The 16,586-nt window shown below is 50.5% G+C and overlaps 7 protein-coding genes across 7 annotated transcripts; 4 read left to right on the top strand and 3 right to left on the bottom strand.

Moving 5' to 3' along the window:
- On the top strand, window positions 1–514 carry N7518_009522 (uncharacterized protein; the record flags this gene model as incomplete). The annotated part of the gene is made up of 2 exons (XM_057190448.1): window positions 1–174; window positions 221–514. 2 exons carry the CDS (start codon window positions 1–3, stop codon window positions 512–514), a joined length of 468 nt encoding a protein of 155 aa, XP_057038104.1.
- A 41-nt stretch (window positions 515–555) lies between these two features.
- On the bottom strand, window positions 556–1,910 carry N7518_009521 (uncharacterized protein; the record flags this gene model as incomplete). The annotated part of the gene is made up of 2 exons (XM_057190447.1): window positions 556–1,291; window positions 1,354–1,910. The coding sequence occupies 2 exons, from the start codon at window positions 1,908–1,910 to the stop codon at window positions 556–558; spliced, it is 1,293 nt and encodes a 430-aa protein (XP_057038103.1).
- An 822-nt stretch (window positions 1,911–2,732) lies between these two features.
- Window positions 2,733–5,152, top strand: N7518_009520 (uncharacterized protein; the record flags this gene model as incomplete). Its single annotated transcript, XM_057190446.1, has 8 exons — window positions 2,733–3,590; window positions 3,646–3,834; window positions 3,885–4,057; window positions 4,120–4,231; window positions 4,291–4,351; window positions 4,410–4,678; window positions 4,748–4,848; window positions 4,903–5,152. 8 exons carry the CDS (start codon window positions 2,733–2,735, stop codon window positions 5,150–5,152), a joined length of 2,013 nt encoding a protein of 670 aa, XP_057038102.1.
- Window positions 5,153–5,549: 397 nt separating this feature from the next.
- On the bottom strand, window positions 5,550–10,217 carry atrF (ABC drug exporter AtrF; the record flags this gene model as incomplete). Its single annotated transcript, XM_057190445.1, has 1 exon — window positions 5,550–10,217. The coding sequence occupies one exon, from the start codon at window positions 10,215–10,217 to the stop codon at window positions 5,550–5,552; it is 4,668 nt and encodes a 1,555-aa protein (XP_057038101.1).
- A 1,183-nt stretch (window positions 10,218–11,400) lies between these two features.
- N7518_009518 (cardiolipin synthase) lies at window positions 11,401–12,885 on the bottom strand (the record flags this gene model as incomplete). Its single annotated transcript, XM_057190444.1, has 5 exons — window positions 11,401–11,527; window positions 11,833–12,097; window positions 12,165–12,484; window positions 12,561–12,656; window positions 12,707–12,885. 5 exons carry the CDS (start codon window positions 12,883–12,885, stop codon window positions 11,401–11,403), a joined length of 987 nt encoding a protein of 328 aa, XP_057038100.1.
- An 883-nt stretch (window positions 12,886–13,768) lies between these two features.
- Window positions 13,769–15,252, top strand: N7518_009517 (uncharacterized protein; the record flags this gene model as incomplete). Its single annotated transcript, XM_057190443.1, has 2 exons — window positions 13,769–14,737; window positions 14,815–15,252. 2 exons carry the CDS (start codon window positions 13,769–13,771, stop codon window positions 15,250–15,252), a joined length of 1,407 nt encoding a protein of 468 aa, XP_057038099.1.
- A 689-nt stretch (window positions 15,253–15,941) lies between these two features.
- N7518_009516 (uncharacterized protein) lies at window positions 15,942–16,313 on the top strand (the record flags this gene model as incomplete). Its single annotated transcript, XM_057190442.1, has 1 exon — window positions 15,942–16,313. One exon carries the CDS (start codon window positions 15,942–15,944, stop codon window positions 16,311–16,313), a length of 372 nt encoding a protein of 123 aa, XP_057038098.1.
- Window positions 16,314–16,586: the final 273 nt, after the last annotated feature.

Genomic DNA, 16,586 nt, shown 5'->3' with positions numbered 1-16,586 from the left:
ATGGCTGGATCTTTTGATACAAGCTCTCTGCAGGATTCCCTCAACCTGCCATTTCCTGCTACCACTAAGCAGGTTGCAGGGTTAGTCAATGGTGTACAAACAGATGTGATGATAATGAGCTTTAGCGATAAAATCATGGTCACAATTTCACAAGCAGGACGACTAGCGCACTGGGTATGTCTTGACCTTGTTTTCAGAAAACATCGCTAATTGTATATAGTTGCATGTACCAATGGAGAATCAGAACCCAGGCACTGAGGGCATGCACACCCTCTCTGAGGGCGATGATGCTCTGTTGCCCCTTAAAGGTCTAACCACCACCACTTTACTAGGTGGCTATTCTCCTGGACAAGACACGACGGGCCAACTACTTGCTCGTCAGATTGCTACAGCTATTGCAATGAAAACACCTAGTGAAACGAGACTACTCCTCGTTGGCCTTGGACTTGGCAAATCAACTGCTGATAGAGATTCATTCTTCGCTATTGTTGACCTGGTTCTGCAATGTCTATGAACTGATCATAGATTGATCTCTGACTGAGAACAAGGCAGCCATCAGAACGAGGCATGCGCCAGACGTCGGGCTCGCTTCAGAAACAGCTCTAGGCCCTCATTTGTGATCTCCCCGTGAATTCGAATGCGCTCAACTTCAATGAATGCGCCGCACATCAACAAGTCCGCCAGGTCGACCTCGTTCATCTGGCCCCCAGCTGTCCAGTTCTTCCTCAATTCGACGATCAGCGTGCGGACGGCGAGGAATCCATCAGTTTTATGCCGAGTGATGAACTTCAGAAATTGGCGAGTGCGCTTCTCGGCTTTCTCGGGGTCGTTGTCACCAAGCGCGATTTTGATTGCTCGACACCGGACTGTCGACAGGTGTCGCAACACTGGGCAAGGTGGGTCAAGGTACGCGTATCTGGCGAAATCCATCAACACCAGAGTCCGATTGCTCAGCGCATTGATCCATGCGAACCACGCCTCTGACATCCAGTTGTACGATACAAATCGCATGCAAGTCGGAATCTTTGGGACCATTCCATCCTTCTTGAGAAAGACGGGCTCCTGACAGTCGTCGAAAGCGTACTTCCAAATCTTTGCGCGAATCTCCAGCGGCAGCCAGTTGAATGGGCACGGGCTTCGTCTGTCCACGGCCACCTCCGGGGGGAATATTCTCATGTCGGCGAGGAACCTTTTCTCGAATGATTCCCACTTTGCGCCAAACAGCAACCAGACCCTTCCCTTGAACTTATCATCGGCACGACGGGTGATGAAGAAAAGTGGTGTATCGGAACTAGTACTTTGTTAGATCAAATGGACTTGGTGGCATCGTGCCCATAGAATTGTATCGCTTACTATGCATACGGCATCCTCTTTGGTTTCGGGACTACCTCCACTTGGTCAGACTGATGCAGAACCGCCGAAGCCGCTAGACGTGGGGCTTTTGAAACCGGGGCCTTTGAAGCTCGAACCTTTGAAACTCGAAGCATTGAAATCGGGACCTTCGAAATCGGGACCTTCGAAAGTGGGGCCTCGAAAACTGGGGTCTCCGAAGTGGAGGCCTCCGAGGCCGTGACCTCTGAAGCTTGAACCTCTGAAGCCGGGACTTGCGAAGCCGGGGCCTCCAAAGCTGGGGTCTCCGAAACTGGGGTCTCCGAAGCTGGGGTCCCAGGAACCGGGTCCTCTGAAGCTTGAACCTTCGAAGCCGGGACCTCCAAAGCCGAGACCTCCAAAGGTGGGGGCTCTAAAGCTAGAGCCCCCGAAGTTGGGGCATCCGAAGATGTCGCTTTGTCAGAATCGCGCTTGGCCGAAATCCTTCCTCGGATGCGCTCACGCACGGCCGAAACCTTTCCTTGGATACGCTCACGGGTGCCCGAAGCACCCGCTTGGATGCGACGAACAGTTTTCTTCATTCTGTTCACTGAGTGGTGGCCATGCGTGATGAAGGAGTGAGATGTGACAAAGGAGTGAGATGGGATAAAGAAGCAAGATGAGATAAAGATTCGAGATGGGATGAAGAGTGAGATGGGATGAAGGAATGAGATGGGAGATGAAGGAGCGTGAGGGGAAGGATCCTGATGGGATGGTGTCGCCGGCGACTTAACGAGGCACACGCTCGGCGCTTCCCCCACTACTATCATCATATCTGCCTGCATCTTGTGACTTGGGTGCCTACAGACGCCATGACTGCTTTGATTTGGAGAACTCCTAGTGGTCAATTACCCGTACTACTTGTTCGGAGTTAGGTCTATTTTGGTATTATTCTGTGAATCTGAATCGCCCAAGGCTATCTATCAAGAGTGATCACCATGCACCGGTCTACAAACGTAGAAGATGATGGCATTTTGAATATTAAATTAGTTTTCTTCCTATGAAGTGATTGCAGGCTATGACTAGCAGAGATACATTTGATATTGCGGTATGGCCAGTCACGTGGTAGACATTGACAAACAGGGGTATGGAGACGACATCTGTAGTCCGACGTGAACAGATGAGTTTTGGGGCTGGCACAATCATATTCCCCTAGTCATCTAAACCTTCGCCTGCTGGTTTTTGATATTCCTTTTAGTGACAGTTCATACATTCTCCATCCTCACATTTGAAGGTCTTCTTAGATTTCATACTCCACACATCAAACTTTCTATTTTTATCTGCCGCCCGCATCATTTGAATCCTTTATCTTCATCTATTTCTTTTCAAAATCCTGCGTTTCGGTCTCTGTAAAGTTCTGCATAATGGAGCCACAGGTGGATCCTGAGTTAACCGCTGCCATCGAGGCCTCTCGCCAAGAAATGTATCACCAGCAGAACAGGCATCCCACATCTCAAGCGTCCCAGGATAATTTTGTGGATCTCACCAATGACTCAGGTGATGACTCGGACATTGAGGAGGTATTCCCCAAATCAAAGTCTGTCGTTAGTTCCGAGACCGAAGATGGCGACGAGCACGAGCAGCTGCAACGCGCCCTTGCTATGTCGATGGAGCAGGATGCACAGTCTCCCAAACATGCTACTGCCCCGCATGAGGTCTCTGCAGCGTCGACAGGTTCAATTTTGGGCATGAACCGAAAGCAGATGGAGGAGGAGCGTCTTGCACGTCTGGCCAAGCGCAAGGCCGACAAATCTGATACTACGTCTAAACGAAAGGCCGATGACACTTCGTCTAAGCGCAAGGCCGACGATACTTCGTCCACTCCACCGTCTCCAGTCAGCCGGAAGCTTCCTAGGACTGAGCCTTTGCCAGCCCGTCACTCTTTCGCTCTAGCCAACCCGTTTCAAGATGCTCCCCAAGCGAGCACGGCTCGAGTGAGGTCTCAAGTCTGTCGCCAGCTTGCATCAAATGCCCCGAATGTTGACATCCAACCGACCTCCCGCTCAGTGGCCCAATGGCCTCTTGGAGCTGTCAAAAAAACACATATCGCCGGCTTTCCTCGCAGTGGAAATGACATTACAATTGAAGAAGTCATCCAGCGAGGAGACTTGGAGTTGGGCGTATTTAGCTCATTTATGTGGGACGTGCCGTGGCTTTTTTCCAAGTTTAACAACTTAACCACACGAGTCATATTTGTCATGCAAGCAAATGACGAAGAAACGGTTAGCAACACAATATGATCTCGAATGACACGGACTAACCTGACTTCGCTTACAGCGAGAGCAATACCGCCAGGACCTTAGCCACATGCCCAATATTCGCCTCTGTTTCCCTCCAATGGAGCCACAGGTATTCTGTATGCATTCTAAACTGCTTTTGATGTTTCACCCTGGATATCTTCGCATCGCAGTCCCCTCCGCCAATCTCACTCCCACTGACTGGGGAGAGGATAGGCTGATGGAAAACGTATGTGGCTACATTCGCCTGATGTTCGTGAATTCTCTAACAGTGTGCAGACTGTGTTCCTTATTGATCTGCCTAAGCTCGAAGTTCCTGATGCCGGAAAGACCCCGTTTTACAAAGAACTAGTCTACTTCCTCCAGGCCGAGGAGCTCCACCGCAACATCATCAAGAGGCTAGATGAGTTTGACTTCAGCGAGACGAAGCGCTACGCCTTTGTTCATGCAGTGTATGTATTATCTCCCTGGGTGATTCCCCTGGCAAAAACCAGTAACCAGCTAAGAATATAAGTGGTGGAACAAGCACCGAAGACAACTGGAAACGTACTGGAGTTAGCGGCTTGGGTCGTGCTGTCAAAGCTCTCGGCTTAGAGACAAACGCGCCCATTAACGTTGACTATATCGTAAGTTTCTTACCTGCTATGCCTCCATATAGAATACTGGGTATACTAACAACATCCAGGCCTCATCGCTGGGAAATATCAACACTCCATTCCTGCGCTCCATCTACCTCGCTTGCAAAGGTATGTCACCATTTTGTAAAGCCCCGACGAACAAATCTAACTAATTGCAACCTACTAGGTGACAACGCTCTACTAGACTACGAGCTCCGAACCGCCGCAAACAAGAAAAAGGAACCCCGCACAGAAGTGGAAGCCATTAACCGAGAATGTCTCGATCACTTCCGTATCTACTTCCCATCAGACCAGACCGTTCGAAACGTGCACAGCAATCCCAAATACTCCATTGGCACGATATGCCTCAATCCTGTCTGGTGGTCGAGTGCCAATTTCCCGCGGGACAAGGTTCGAGACTGTGTGAGCGAGCGCGGAGTCTTGATGCATAACAAGGTGAGTACTTCCGCGGTGCCAGACTGGTATATCCATTTGTTACTAATACACAATCCTTCCGACAAATAGATTGCCTTCGTCCACCCTTCCACCCCGATCGATATGCCCGATAACAAGGAGTGCCGGGGGTGGGCTTATGTGGGGAGTGCGAATTTGTCAGAGAGTGCATGGTGCGTACATATCTATACTCCACTCGCTGTAATGGCAAAACTAACATGAACCAGGGGTCGTATCGTCAAGGATATCAAGACGAAACAGCTGAAGATAAGCTGTCGCAACTGGGAATGCGGTGTTATCGTGCCCATCATCAATGAGAAGAAGACCGAGGAGAAAGATAAGGGACCGGAAACGCATGGAACCGCCCCTTCGGCTTCTCTCCCAGTCGAGATCTTTACGGATACCGTTCCAGTTCCGATTAAAGTGCCCGCTGTTCCATTGTCCGAGCACAGGAAGCCTTTCATCTTTGGAGTTTGATTCAACCTGGGATCTTGAGATTGCCTTTATTCACTCTACATCTGAGTCAGATCGATGTCTACATCTGCAAGTCCAGTGAGAATCTGATTTCACTAATCTTGGCATGGGTATCTGGGATAGGAGTTCGGACCGGGTTACTTGGTTGGTTCAATGAAACGAATGAATGGCAAGGGAGTTCAAAGCTGTATGTATTATCTAGCCTTTATGCTGTGACATTTAACGAGAACAAATGAGAGAAACAGTGAATGCCCTAAAAAGCAATGTTGTATGATTCAATCTATGTAATATGTATGTTTCTAACCTAACCTGTTCCGATATATCTATTATCACGCTCTATGTAAATGCATGTTGACAAAAAGAAAAGAAAACAAAAGAACAATTACCAAACTTTTCAAGCCTAGTTCTCACTCTTCTTCCCCTTGAACAACCCCGTCACACGATCAATCATCAGTCCAGCAAAACCAAACAGCGAAGCAAGACCAAAGCTCCAGCCTTTCACACGAACGGTGTAGATAAAGAAATAAACCAAAGCCCAGTTAATAATAACATAAGCAAGGAAGATTCCAAAGCAGCGCCACTTATCCCCGATATGAACATTCAAGTTCGCCATATACTGCGCACCATCCTTGTAGGGACAGTACTGACAGTCGGCCGTGGCCTGGGGGTTAACCAGATACCCGACCTTGGCGAAAGAATCGACAAAGTCACCCGCATAAGCATCACAGGTTTGTCCAGGCGGGGGATTGAAATGGGTAGATTCCAGCGAGGCGCAGTCAATCTGGACACCGGGCAGAACGGCCGAGAGCACGCCGCGCAGCCACCAGGTGACCGGGTTGACGTAGTACATCCAGTATTTCCAGAAGACGGGGTAATCGGCATAGGGACGGACGATACCGTTGAAGAGGTTGACCATGGTGAAGAAGAAGGGGAGGGTGTTTGAGATGACGGTGAAGGAGGGCGCGAAGGCGCAGATCCACTGGCCCCAGGATGCCTGGAAGAGGAAGAAGAGCATGGTCATGAGGAAGACGTAGCCGGCGTTTGAGGAGTCGGTTGGGAATCCGACGGGGTAGTACCATAGCAGCCAGTAGATCAGGCCGGAGATGATGGCTGCGGGGATCTCGCAGACGATGTTTGCTGTGCAGAAGGCGACCCAGCCGTAGATGCGGGATGGGTATTCGCGTGCTTCCCAGAGGGCGCGGTTGATGTAGAATTTGGGGACGATGGAGTTGAGGACGATGGGCGGGATGAGGACGATTAGGAAGACGGAGAACATGCGGTCTTGCATTGAGGCTACGGTGTTGGAGAGCATGTAGAAGGTGAAGCCGTTGAAAATGCCGATGATGATCGAGACGAAGAGTTTGCCGTAGTAGTAGGAGGGGTCGCGCCAGTAGTTTACGAAGAGGCGTTTCGTGAGCTGGGTGGTTTGGGTCATTGTTGTGGCGGCGAATTCGTAATGGGCGGAGGCGGATTCCTCGATGGGGAGTTTGCTGCGCTCGGTGCGGATGTGCTCGATTTCGGCGAGCACTTCTTGGTTTTGCTCCGAGTTGCGCCATTCTTCGTTCCAGTCGACTAGTTTGCCGTTGCGGTGGGTTGCTTTGGCGGCGGTTTCTAGGATGAACTCGGCAACGTTCTTTGACGGTGGGCAGACGAAGCCGCGGTCGCCGAAGTACTTGATTATGGAGGAGCCGTCTTTGCCGACGGGACCGAAATAGAAGGTGTTGCCGCCGGGGTTGAGGGCGAGGATCATGTCGAATTGCTGGATGATCATGGAGGAGGGCTGGTGGATTGTGCAGACGATGGCCTGGCCGGCTTGACAAAGTTTCTTGAGGAAGCGGACGATGGAGAATGCGGCTTGACTGTCGAGACCGGAGGTGGGCTCGTCTAGGAACAGAAGCAGACTAGGCTTGGCTGCGAGCTCGACACCAATGGTCACGCGCTTCTTCTGCTCGACATTGAGACAACCGATAATGGCGTCCTGGATATCCTCGAGTTCGAGAAGCTCGATAATGCGGTCCACGTAGTCCATTTTCTCCTGGCGCGAGACATCGCGGGGCTGGCGGAGGATGGCTGAGAACTCAAAGGCTTCGCGGATGGTGGAAGTATTATCGTGTAGATCCATTTGCTCGCAGAAACCTGTGCCACGCTGGAAATCAGCACCGAGCTTGTGGCCATCGACGAGCATATCACCAGTCACGACACCCGTCTTCTGGCGCTGGGCCAAAGTATTGAGGAGAGTCGTCTTTCCAGCACCAGAGGCACCCATCAGGGCGATCATAATGCCGGGCTTGGCGTAACCGTTGACACCGTTCAGGAGCTTGCGTGTTCCGTTACCGTAGGGGACAGTGTATTCAACATTCTGCCAGGTGAAGCAGCGTTCACTTGAGGACAGGCGGTTGAAAGTGGCACCATCATCAGGAGAGGTCTGGCCACGGGCAAGAGCGGCGTTGTCTTTTGCGTTGACGACCTTCTCTTCATCGTTGACGGTGTTGGTCTGGGCAGTGACTTTCTTAGCGCGCTTGGACTTTTTGAAGACCAGAGCACCGCCTGCATCGCCACCAAACGAGAGAGTCTCGGCAGCGATCACAGTCACCAGGAGGTACAGTACGGTGAAGGCAATGACAACACCGAAGTTACGCCATAGATGGCTGCGTGTGAACTCAAAGTTGGCGGTCAAGTACTGAGCTCCGGTAACAGATGATTCACCCAATTCCGAACCCGTCAGAGCACAGCCCTGGTGGTTGGAATCCACCCCGGGACCCTGTGGGACAAGCTGGGACGGATTGCATTGCATGGTGCGATCGGAGAACTCGTTTGTCAAGACTGCCTCGTAACTGTACGCGATAGGGTTGACATAGAACAGCCATCCGAACCAGATCGAGTCCTTGATCAAAGTCTGCTTGGGAATGACATAACCGACGAAGATAATGAGCAGGTTCAGCGCAATACCACCGAAACGCACCGCGTCATCGATAGTCGGAGACAGCGCAGCGAACATGCGGTACATGGAAGTGATGCAAAAGGTATTCGTGTACACGAACAGGAAGTAGATGAAGAACTTGGAAGCCGAGACATCGAGACCAGTCATGAAATAGACGATAATCGTGAATGGGACGACCATAGAGAAGATAAAAGGGAAGTCGACAATGACACGGGCAATGGAGACAGCAGAGGGGCGGTAGAAAGCGTAATCCTTGTGCCGGGCGACGATGCCACGTCCAGTGACAGCAGGCATCAGCTCGGTCAGCTGCATCCAGCCAAGGAACAGAATCGAGAAGAACAGAGCACCGCTACGCGAGAAAGCGCCGCTGGTATCCAGGGACTCTCCGTAGAACAAGGACGAAACGATGAGGCCGTTAGAGACAACGATGAAGTACTTCGTGTATAGAGAAGTTTTGTCGCCCCAGAGCAGCCAGAACTGTCGCTGCACGCAGGCCGTGACCTGGCGCACGAACGAGACGGTGTATGGCGACTTCTTGGAGACAGACTTGGACTTAGACTGTGCGACCGTGGATTGAAAGCGGCGGGTGTCCTCCTGCCCGGTGTCTTGGAGACGTTTCTCGTACCCGGAGACATCCTCCAGGATACGGCTGTAGGTCTGGCTGTTCCTGAAGGTGTTCTCGAGTTCCTCGGCGGTCTTCGGGGTGGACGCTTCACGGCCAGGCTGGAACTCGCGGGCATTGGGATCGCAGAGCGAAGTAAGGAAGTCGGCTGTAGTCCATTGCGCGGGGCAGTGGAAGCCCAGGTCGACAAAGTATTGACGTGCTTCATTGGCTGGCCCTTGGTAGAGCATGCGGCCCTCGTCAATGACCAGCACCTTGTCCATGAGCTCGTAAATGCCCTCTCCGGCTTGGTATAGCGTGACGAAGGTAGTCCGCTTGCTGACATCGGTCATGATGCGCAGGGACTTGGCGTAGTCCAGTGCGGTGCTGGCATCCAGACCGCGAGTCGAGTTATCCCAGCAGACCACTGATGACTTGGTGGCTAGGGTCTCTGCGATACTCACACGCTTGCGCTCACCTCCAGAGACACCGCGTACATACTCGTTTCCAACAAGGGTATTCCTAGTGTGAGTGATACCGAACATCTTCAGCAGGGCATCGATGATAATGGGAATGCTTTCCCGGTCCTGCTTGCGGGTTTTGTTGATAAGGGAGAACTTGAGAGTTTGCCAGACAGTGAGCGAGGGGAAGTGCTGGTCGTCTTCCGGGTTATAGTTGACTTCTCCACGGAAGTGCTTGTGCTGATCCTCAGACGAGATACCACCATAACTGACCTCGCCATGGACACCAGCAAAAGCACCACGGTCGTTCGCAATCGCCTTGAGGAAGGTAGTGCAACCAGCACCGGGACGGCCCAGCACCAGCATCATCTCACCCTCGCGCACAGTACCGCTGAAATCATGGATTAGATCGCGAACAGGAGGGTGCTTGCCGAACCGCAGCTGCGGCACGAACTTGCAGACGAGATTGTACAAATCTGGGCCGAAGGTGCCAATTACAGCCTGGGGGAGAGTGCGCACGAAGGATGCGCCAGTCTCCACGCCTTGCACGGTAAGGTTCTTGAAGACGACGCCAACCTTCTTGGCGGGTTCGCCGGCGGTCGTGCGGCGCTCCAGATGACCGCCAATCAGGAAGTCACTCAGGTTGAAGCCGCCGTCAGCCTCGTCCTCGGTCTCCTCTTCGTCCTTGCCCTTTTCTTCGTCGAGGCGGCTGGTCTGCGACTTTGGGTGGCGAATGCTCCTGGTGACAGAGCGGGTGCGGTTCAGGCTGAGACGGGTGAGTTCGCGGCGCATCTCTTCCATGTCCTCCATGGCACCGCTGCGGGAGACGGCATTCCCGGCATTCTGCTCTCCCCAGCCGCCATCTTCGTCACTTATTGACGAGCTGAATGTTGAGCTGTCGGTTAAAGTTGAATCGATAGGAGCTTCGGTGTGAAGTTGTTCCGTGGGTTGTGAGTTTGAATCATGGTGATAGGTCTCACCAGTTGAGCTGGATTGTTGTCTGGAGGGCTGAGTATAGGCTTGGGAATCCGAGGCGCCATACGACTGTTCAGAATGGCCCTCCATGTCGGGAACTGGGTGGCTTCTACTCTCCGGCAACATTCAATGACAAATGTATTATGCTATAGCCAGGCTAATTAAGGACAGGATATGCACAGAACCAAGGGGGAAGTAAACGTAAAGTAAAAGGGGCAGAGTTGGAAGGGAAATATTCAGAAGAGCAAAGAAGACTGCACACCGTTTATATAAATGTCATAACCCTAGGGCATTTGTCAGTCAGGAATACGAATCATTCCAGGACCCTTGGAATAACTCAAAACTCAGGTCGAATCATAAGCCAGACAATGAGTCCTGACTGAAGAGCTATAGTGGGCTATAGTGGAGTGGTGGAGTGTACATGACTCAAGTTGACTAAAGTTGACGGTAAAGAATTTTATTTCAAGCTCTCCCGGAGATAAGCCTTAGCTCCGTATTTAGCCGATCCGGGCTGGTGATTGGCTGTTTCCGGCTGCTCATGGACGTTCATTGGCTGTTCGACGTGTCATTGGGCGGAATATCCATTCCTATCAGTCTAGGCTTATCACGTGGAGCCGGCTTTTATATTCCGTTTCGTCTCTTTCGGTTTCTTATACACCGTTATAGGAGAATGGATTAGCAATCGTGCTTACGAATCTTTTTCGTAGGGATAATCCGTGTAAACTCCGTGTAAGCCCATGTAAGAACCCCCGTATATATAACAAAGAATTGAATATCAAACCGGGCTGTATATTGCCGATGTACTTCGGCGACTTTCCAAGATTTCATTGACCCACTCGGCTGAAAGTATATTCCGACTAATCTGACTTCATGTCTGATCTAAATAATATCGTCTTGGCTTTTACATTGTTAAGAGTTCCATCGGGTTCTTTTTAATATATATCCTTGGTAGCATCTTACACAATGGCCTTTTTTAAGAAAAAAACCCTAAATCCCAACCTTCACACTTAACTTGCATCCAGGGGTCCCCGATAAGCTATTCACAACCATGCACCTCCACGTTGCTATGATTGCTATATCACATGTAGACATGCAGGCTACACCTACTTTTGGGCATCCATGTTCTTTATATCGCACTCCACAGAAACCTGTAGAAATGCACGTGCATGGTACTACTACGCGCAATGGCCACTAGAAGATACGGTCTGGCTCGAGCAAAAGTCCAACATTGGAATACTATACAATAACTTCTAACCCCTATTTATTTTGATCGCTACTTACGCTTAGCAGCAGCTTGAGCGATCCGCTTCTGGATCTCTTCCTTTGAGAGGATCTTCACGGCGTTGTTGGAGAAGACATAGCTGAGTCCAGACCAAAGAGTGGTGCCGGCAACAAGGTACCTAAAATTGGTTAGCAAAAAGAAACAATTGAAAACAAACCGCCAGCAAGAAACCATGCAAAACAAGAAAAAAAAAAAAACATACAACAGTGAGGATTCGCTGGTGGTCACCCACCCAACTACTAACTCACCGGCGTGTGGCTTAAGTACGGCTGAGCGGACGGGAAGCCCTGTTTTCCACACCCTATGGTCGTATGTACCAGAAACAGCCTCGATGTGTCTTAGGATGGACCATCGAAGACTGCTCCCATACACAAAAAGACAAAAAAGACAAAACAAGGGTATAAAAGAAAATATCAAACTTACTGGAATCCAGTCATAGCCTCGCTCAAATGCCACGCACTCACAAACGCCTCGGGGACCACAGGCAGCGCAATCGCACTACCCACCAACACCAGCTGTAGGGCAGTATTGATCTTCGAAATCTCAGTGGGCTTGACTTCCGCCGAGGGAAGTGAGAAATCCCAGTACCGGGCCATGGTCTTGGGCTCAGGCAGCGAAATCCAACGGTAGTAGATAGCCGAAATAGCCAGGCCCAGATCGCGACCGAGGATGATCACAGCGAGCCAGACTGTTCAATGCGTCAATCCATGTCCACGTCCATGTCCGGATACCAAAGATCAACACGAGTGACTTACTAGGAAGAGAGCCATTCACGGCCAGACACGCGACACCAATGGTCATCAGCAGCTTATCGGCCATGGGATCAATGATCGTTCCAACCACAGTTTGGAGGTTATACCGCCGGGCGATGTACCCATCGACGAGATCGGTGATGCCCGCGTAAGCGAACAGGGATAACGCTGCTGTGTGGTAGTTGTGGACTAGGAGATACCCGACCACGGGGGCGGCGAGCAGCCGGGAGAATGTGAGAATGTTGGGCACAGTGTAGATATTCTCGTGGGAGGTTGGCAGGGGAATCCGTGATAGAATAGGTTTTTTCTTGGATTCCTCGGGTCTAAGCTAGGTTAGTCACTGGTTCGAATGGCTTATGTCGATTTGTATATTGAATACATGGTTTGGAGTAGACCTACTGTTCAGGAGTTTTGGCTGATTTTGACCCGGACCATCTTTGCTGGGTGAAGAATGATGGTGGAATCAGGGTTGTCTGAAGACAACGAGGTTTCAATCTGATGAATAATTAGAATAACATAAATGAAGAAGTCACATACGACCATACCTAGGTGATCGGTTCAATGTTGACTGGACTGATGTAGATATACATCGGAATCCATCTCTCCGAAGAGATTCAGTTTTGAACACATTTGACTGGACAAAAAGACGTGCATTTTTGGACAGCACTTGGGATCCCTGCCGGCTCGCCCGAAGGGACAACTGGGCTGCGTATGAGCCAATCATGGTGACACCAATATAAAGGTGATAGCGGCAGGCGTTGTTAGAAAACAAAAGTTGACAGCGACACGATAATCACAAGCTTTCAACTAGCAATTTCAGCTGTGCATACCCGGTCGTGTTCAGGCTATGCAATGGTGATTCGGTGCAAGTGATAGAAAGCTGTCGCGTTGCACAGTTGCTGGTAAAGTTGCAAATTTAACCCCACACCAAATTAAACAAACTATCAAGCTGATAGCGCAAGGAATGCAAATAAACAGACACAATGCTATATAGTACAAACACAATCTAGGGATTGTTAGCTGGATGTGTCGGAATTCGGGGCAACCTGGCTGAGCGGGACATACATATAACAGAACTCCAAATGCAGATCAGTTCTACCAGTAAATCAACGAGCTAGAACCAAAAGCTCTAGATCACGGTCGCCTGATGTTAGATGAACATTGGAGATTGCACCTCGGCGATGAGTTTCTGGCCGGATAAATGGTTTCTCCGCCCGTCTCTATATCGCAACTTATCCTTCCTGTAGGCGTACTTTTCCTCATTCATCTATAGAAAGAAATATGACAATGCATTTGGCTGTTAAATCATATCCTAAACTGATAGTATCATCTATTGGTTCCCGATGCCAGGAGCCGCGTCAGGGGATCATGATCAAGCCTCTGCTCACCTGATATCTGTACCTGTGACCTAGAACCCCAGGTGATGAAAGACACGATTGAACAAAATGACGACTTATGTCTAAGCAGTCACTTAAAGAATATATATGTTAATCTCCCACGCAGACGAAGTCAAATTACCCGCATCTACGTCTAGAAGAAGCCTTGGAGCCAGATGGACAAGCAAGCCTGCCAGAACAAAGCTGCGGTCTTATCTTTGCGTCGCCACGATGTCACTTACTTCTGTCCAAACTGGGTGTGTCTCGGACTCACGCTCGTTAACTCCAATCTGCAGTGTACCGTCAGCCAAAGAAAAGGAACAATTAGATCCGAACATGGCGAATCCACGTCTTCTTATCAACCGTGCTCTCATCTACGAGCGCCGACTACCTGGTGATGCTTATATCACCGCGAATGTCCAGCGCCTCCAGCATGGATATTACTCCAGTGATGCCGTATCAGACGGGGACGCTGAACACGTAGATTTTCTCGCTATTGCATTCACCTTCCATTCGCCCCACACTATCGCGCATCGCATCAAGTCCGCCACTATCAGTGTTTCAGTTCGTGGAAGCCGTGATCTTTCAAGTTCAAAGTTGTACCCTTTTGGATATCCACCCGGTAACCCACGCTTCCTTATGCATGCGCCGCATCTGCTCTACGGCAGTGTTTCTCCAGAGACCATGGAGTGGACATTCAGTCTGGCTGGGTCCCTCGGAATTTCAGAACTTCCCGTCAGCGCAAGCGTCATTCCCTCGGGGAGCTTCAATGGTCGGTACAAGCGGTACGAGATGATGCGCATCCAAGGCTCCGCACGTACGTTAAAAAGCCCATCTGGCAGCGATTTCGACGTCGAAGCTGGCAGAATCGTTTGGTCCATGGAAGAGAACAATGTCCAGCGATCCGGTCTGCCGCGCGAGTTCACCTTTGTCATGTTGATCCAGAAACCCACAGCAAAAAGCAAGATTTCCCTGTCGATTGACGTCGACCCCGTCATCGACGCGATGATTGGCAGTTACCCATCATTGCTGCTGAAACTGCCCGAGTACCAACCGGTGCCGCGACGGGGCGTCAATTTCCAACAAGAAATTGGACAGCGGTTTGAGCCCGTGGACCCGGTGCGCGGGTTCAACTTTGCAGAGCTCGGGAGCATGTTTGATGAGTATATCGCCATGCCAGGAAGGAAGTTCAGCCGTCAGGTATGCTCAGCAAACAAAAGACAATGAAACCCTCAATGCATATGAAGTGAGCCGAAACTAATAGATACTTCTCTCAGATCCAAATCCCATCTGAGACCAGCATCTCTGAGAATCACCAGGGCACCTACCCAGGCCAGCAAGGGTCTCTAAACCTAATCCCGTACCAACAACAACTGCAGAACCACAACCTGGCCCTGAAGAGCAATAACCTCTCTTTGCAGAACCACCTCTTACGGACAACCCTTAGAACCCTCTGGACTACCCAGCCGAGGGAAGAAACCCAATTCTTCTCACCCACTTCCCATCCCCACCCAACACCAACAACATCCACCATCCCCCAAGCAGCCGCCATCACAATACCTCTCAACCTGCATCTCCACATCGACCCCGCCACCACACACCTCACCAACCTGCCACGGACAAGCCCAGGCCCCTCCCCCCTAGGCCCGCGCCGCACACCAAGCCTACGGCGCACGCAAGCGCGGGAATTCCCAAAGGCTCCTCTCCACGCCTAACAAAGTCGATGATCCCACACAGGTGCAGCGACGGGGCCGCACTCTTTCGTCTTGCCTCAAGGAACATAGGCCGTGTGCCGAATGGGTATATTTATATATAACTAAGCACGTGAGCTCCTTCCGTGACCAAGAGGCAAGGAAGTCACGGTTTACTTATATATGGATGAGATCACACTGGAATATGGGGGTCGCCTAAACCTATCGACGCTACGATCTATAACCAGGAAGACTTTCGCCTCAGAGAAAGAGAGATCCGGAAGAAACGCATGGAAACAAAAACAAATGACTACGCCATACCTCTCTTAGGGAGTTGATTTCAGCGGGTGGTCGGATATTAAAGAAAGTCGACAATGGATTGTCCAACAACCAATCAGCGCTATGAATTGTCTGCAGTATCTTCCGTTTCGGCAATATCGGCAATACGATGTCATATAATCGAGCAGACTGCAGACGAAAACTCACTACAAGAGCTCTTCTGGAAATTCTTGTTCTATGTGGATGTCCTATGCACGGTACATGGGATTCCACCCTAGGAGCGGGGATAAATCCAGACAAATCATGGACTGGCCCGACGATATCACGGAGGAAGCCTGGGAGGCCAAAAAAAGCAACACCGTATACAAGGACGGCCGCGACCGGCCTTGTAAACACGGCCGACGCCTCACATGCACCCCTTGACCCAACGCACGATGGAGTGCCCTCTGGGACAGACCAAACGGACAACCGATAGGATAGATATACGGGCACCTAAGCGTAGGGCCCGGACTACCGTTCCAGCTGCAGGATGCCCAGCGCAGACCCCGAACGCGAGCATACGCGACCTGTTCACTGGCTACGAGCCTCACATCGCTGCAGACTGCGATGATATTGACACGCTAGTCGCAAAAGCGGATCGCATTGCCGAGCTGAGCTCAGGGCGCAACTGGGCACAGACACGGCGCGTATGGTCCTACGCATGCATGCCGAAGCCAAAACCGCCGAGCAAGAGTACGATACCATGTACAAGGAGGTTGAACAGAGGATTGATGGCAGACAGGATATGGCAGCTAGGCACGTTCTGAAGAACGTTCAAGCGAAGGGGCGAGAGCGGTTTAATTTCTTTTAACTAGTATTTTTTTCTTCTTCATTAGCATTGATCAAGATACCCATTTCTGTGATATGTTACTATTCTAGTTGCTGATTGATAGCGTACCAATAGTGCTTATTTAATATTGGATTTTATACTTCTAGAAATAGTATGAAACTGTAATTATAGTAATCGATAGTATATATTCTTATTTATTCCAAGCACCACGCTATCCAAATAGACCATGGATGTAGGTGGAACAGAGTTC

This window comes from Penicillium psychrosexuale, assembly GCF_028828465.1.
Source record: "Penicillium psychrosexuale strain IBT 29551 chromosome Unknown utg000005l, whole genome shotgun sequence".
NCBI lineage: Eukaryota > Fungi > Ascomycota > Eurotiomycetes > Eurotiales > Aspergillaceae > Penicillium > Penicillium psychrosexuale.
This window is presented reverse-complemented; position numbering and strand designations above follow the sequence as displayed.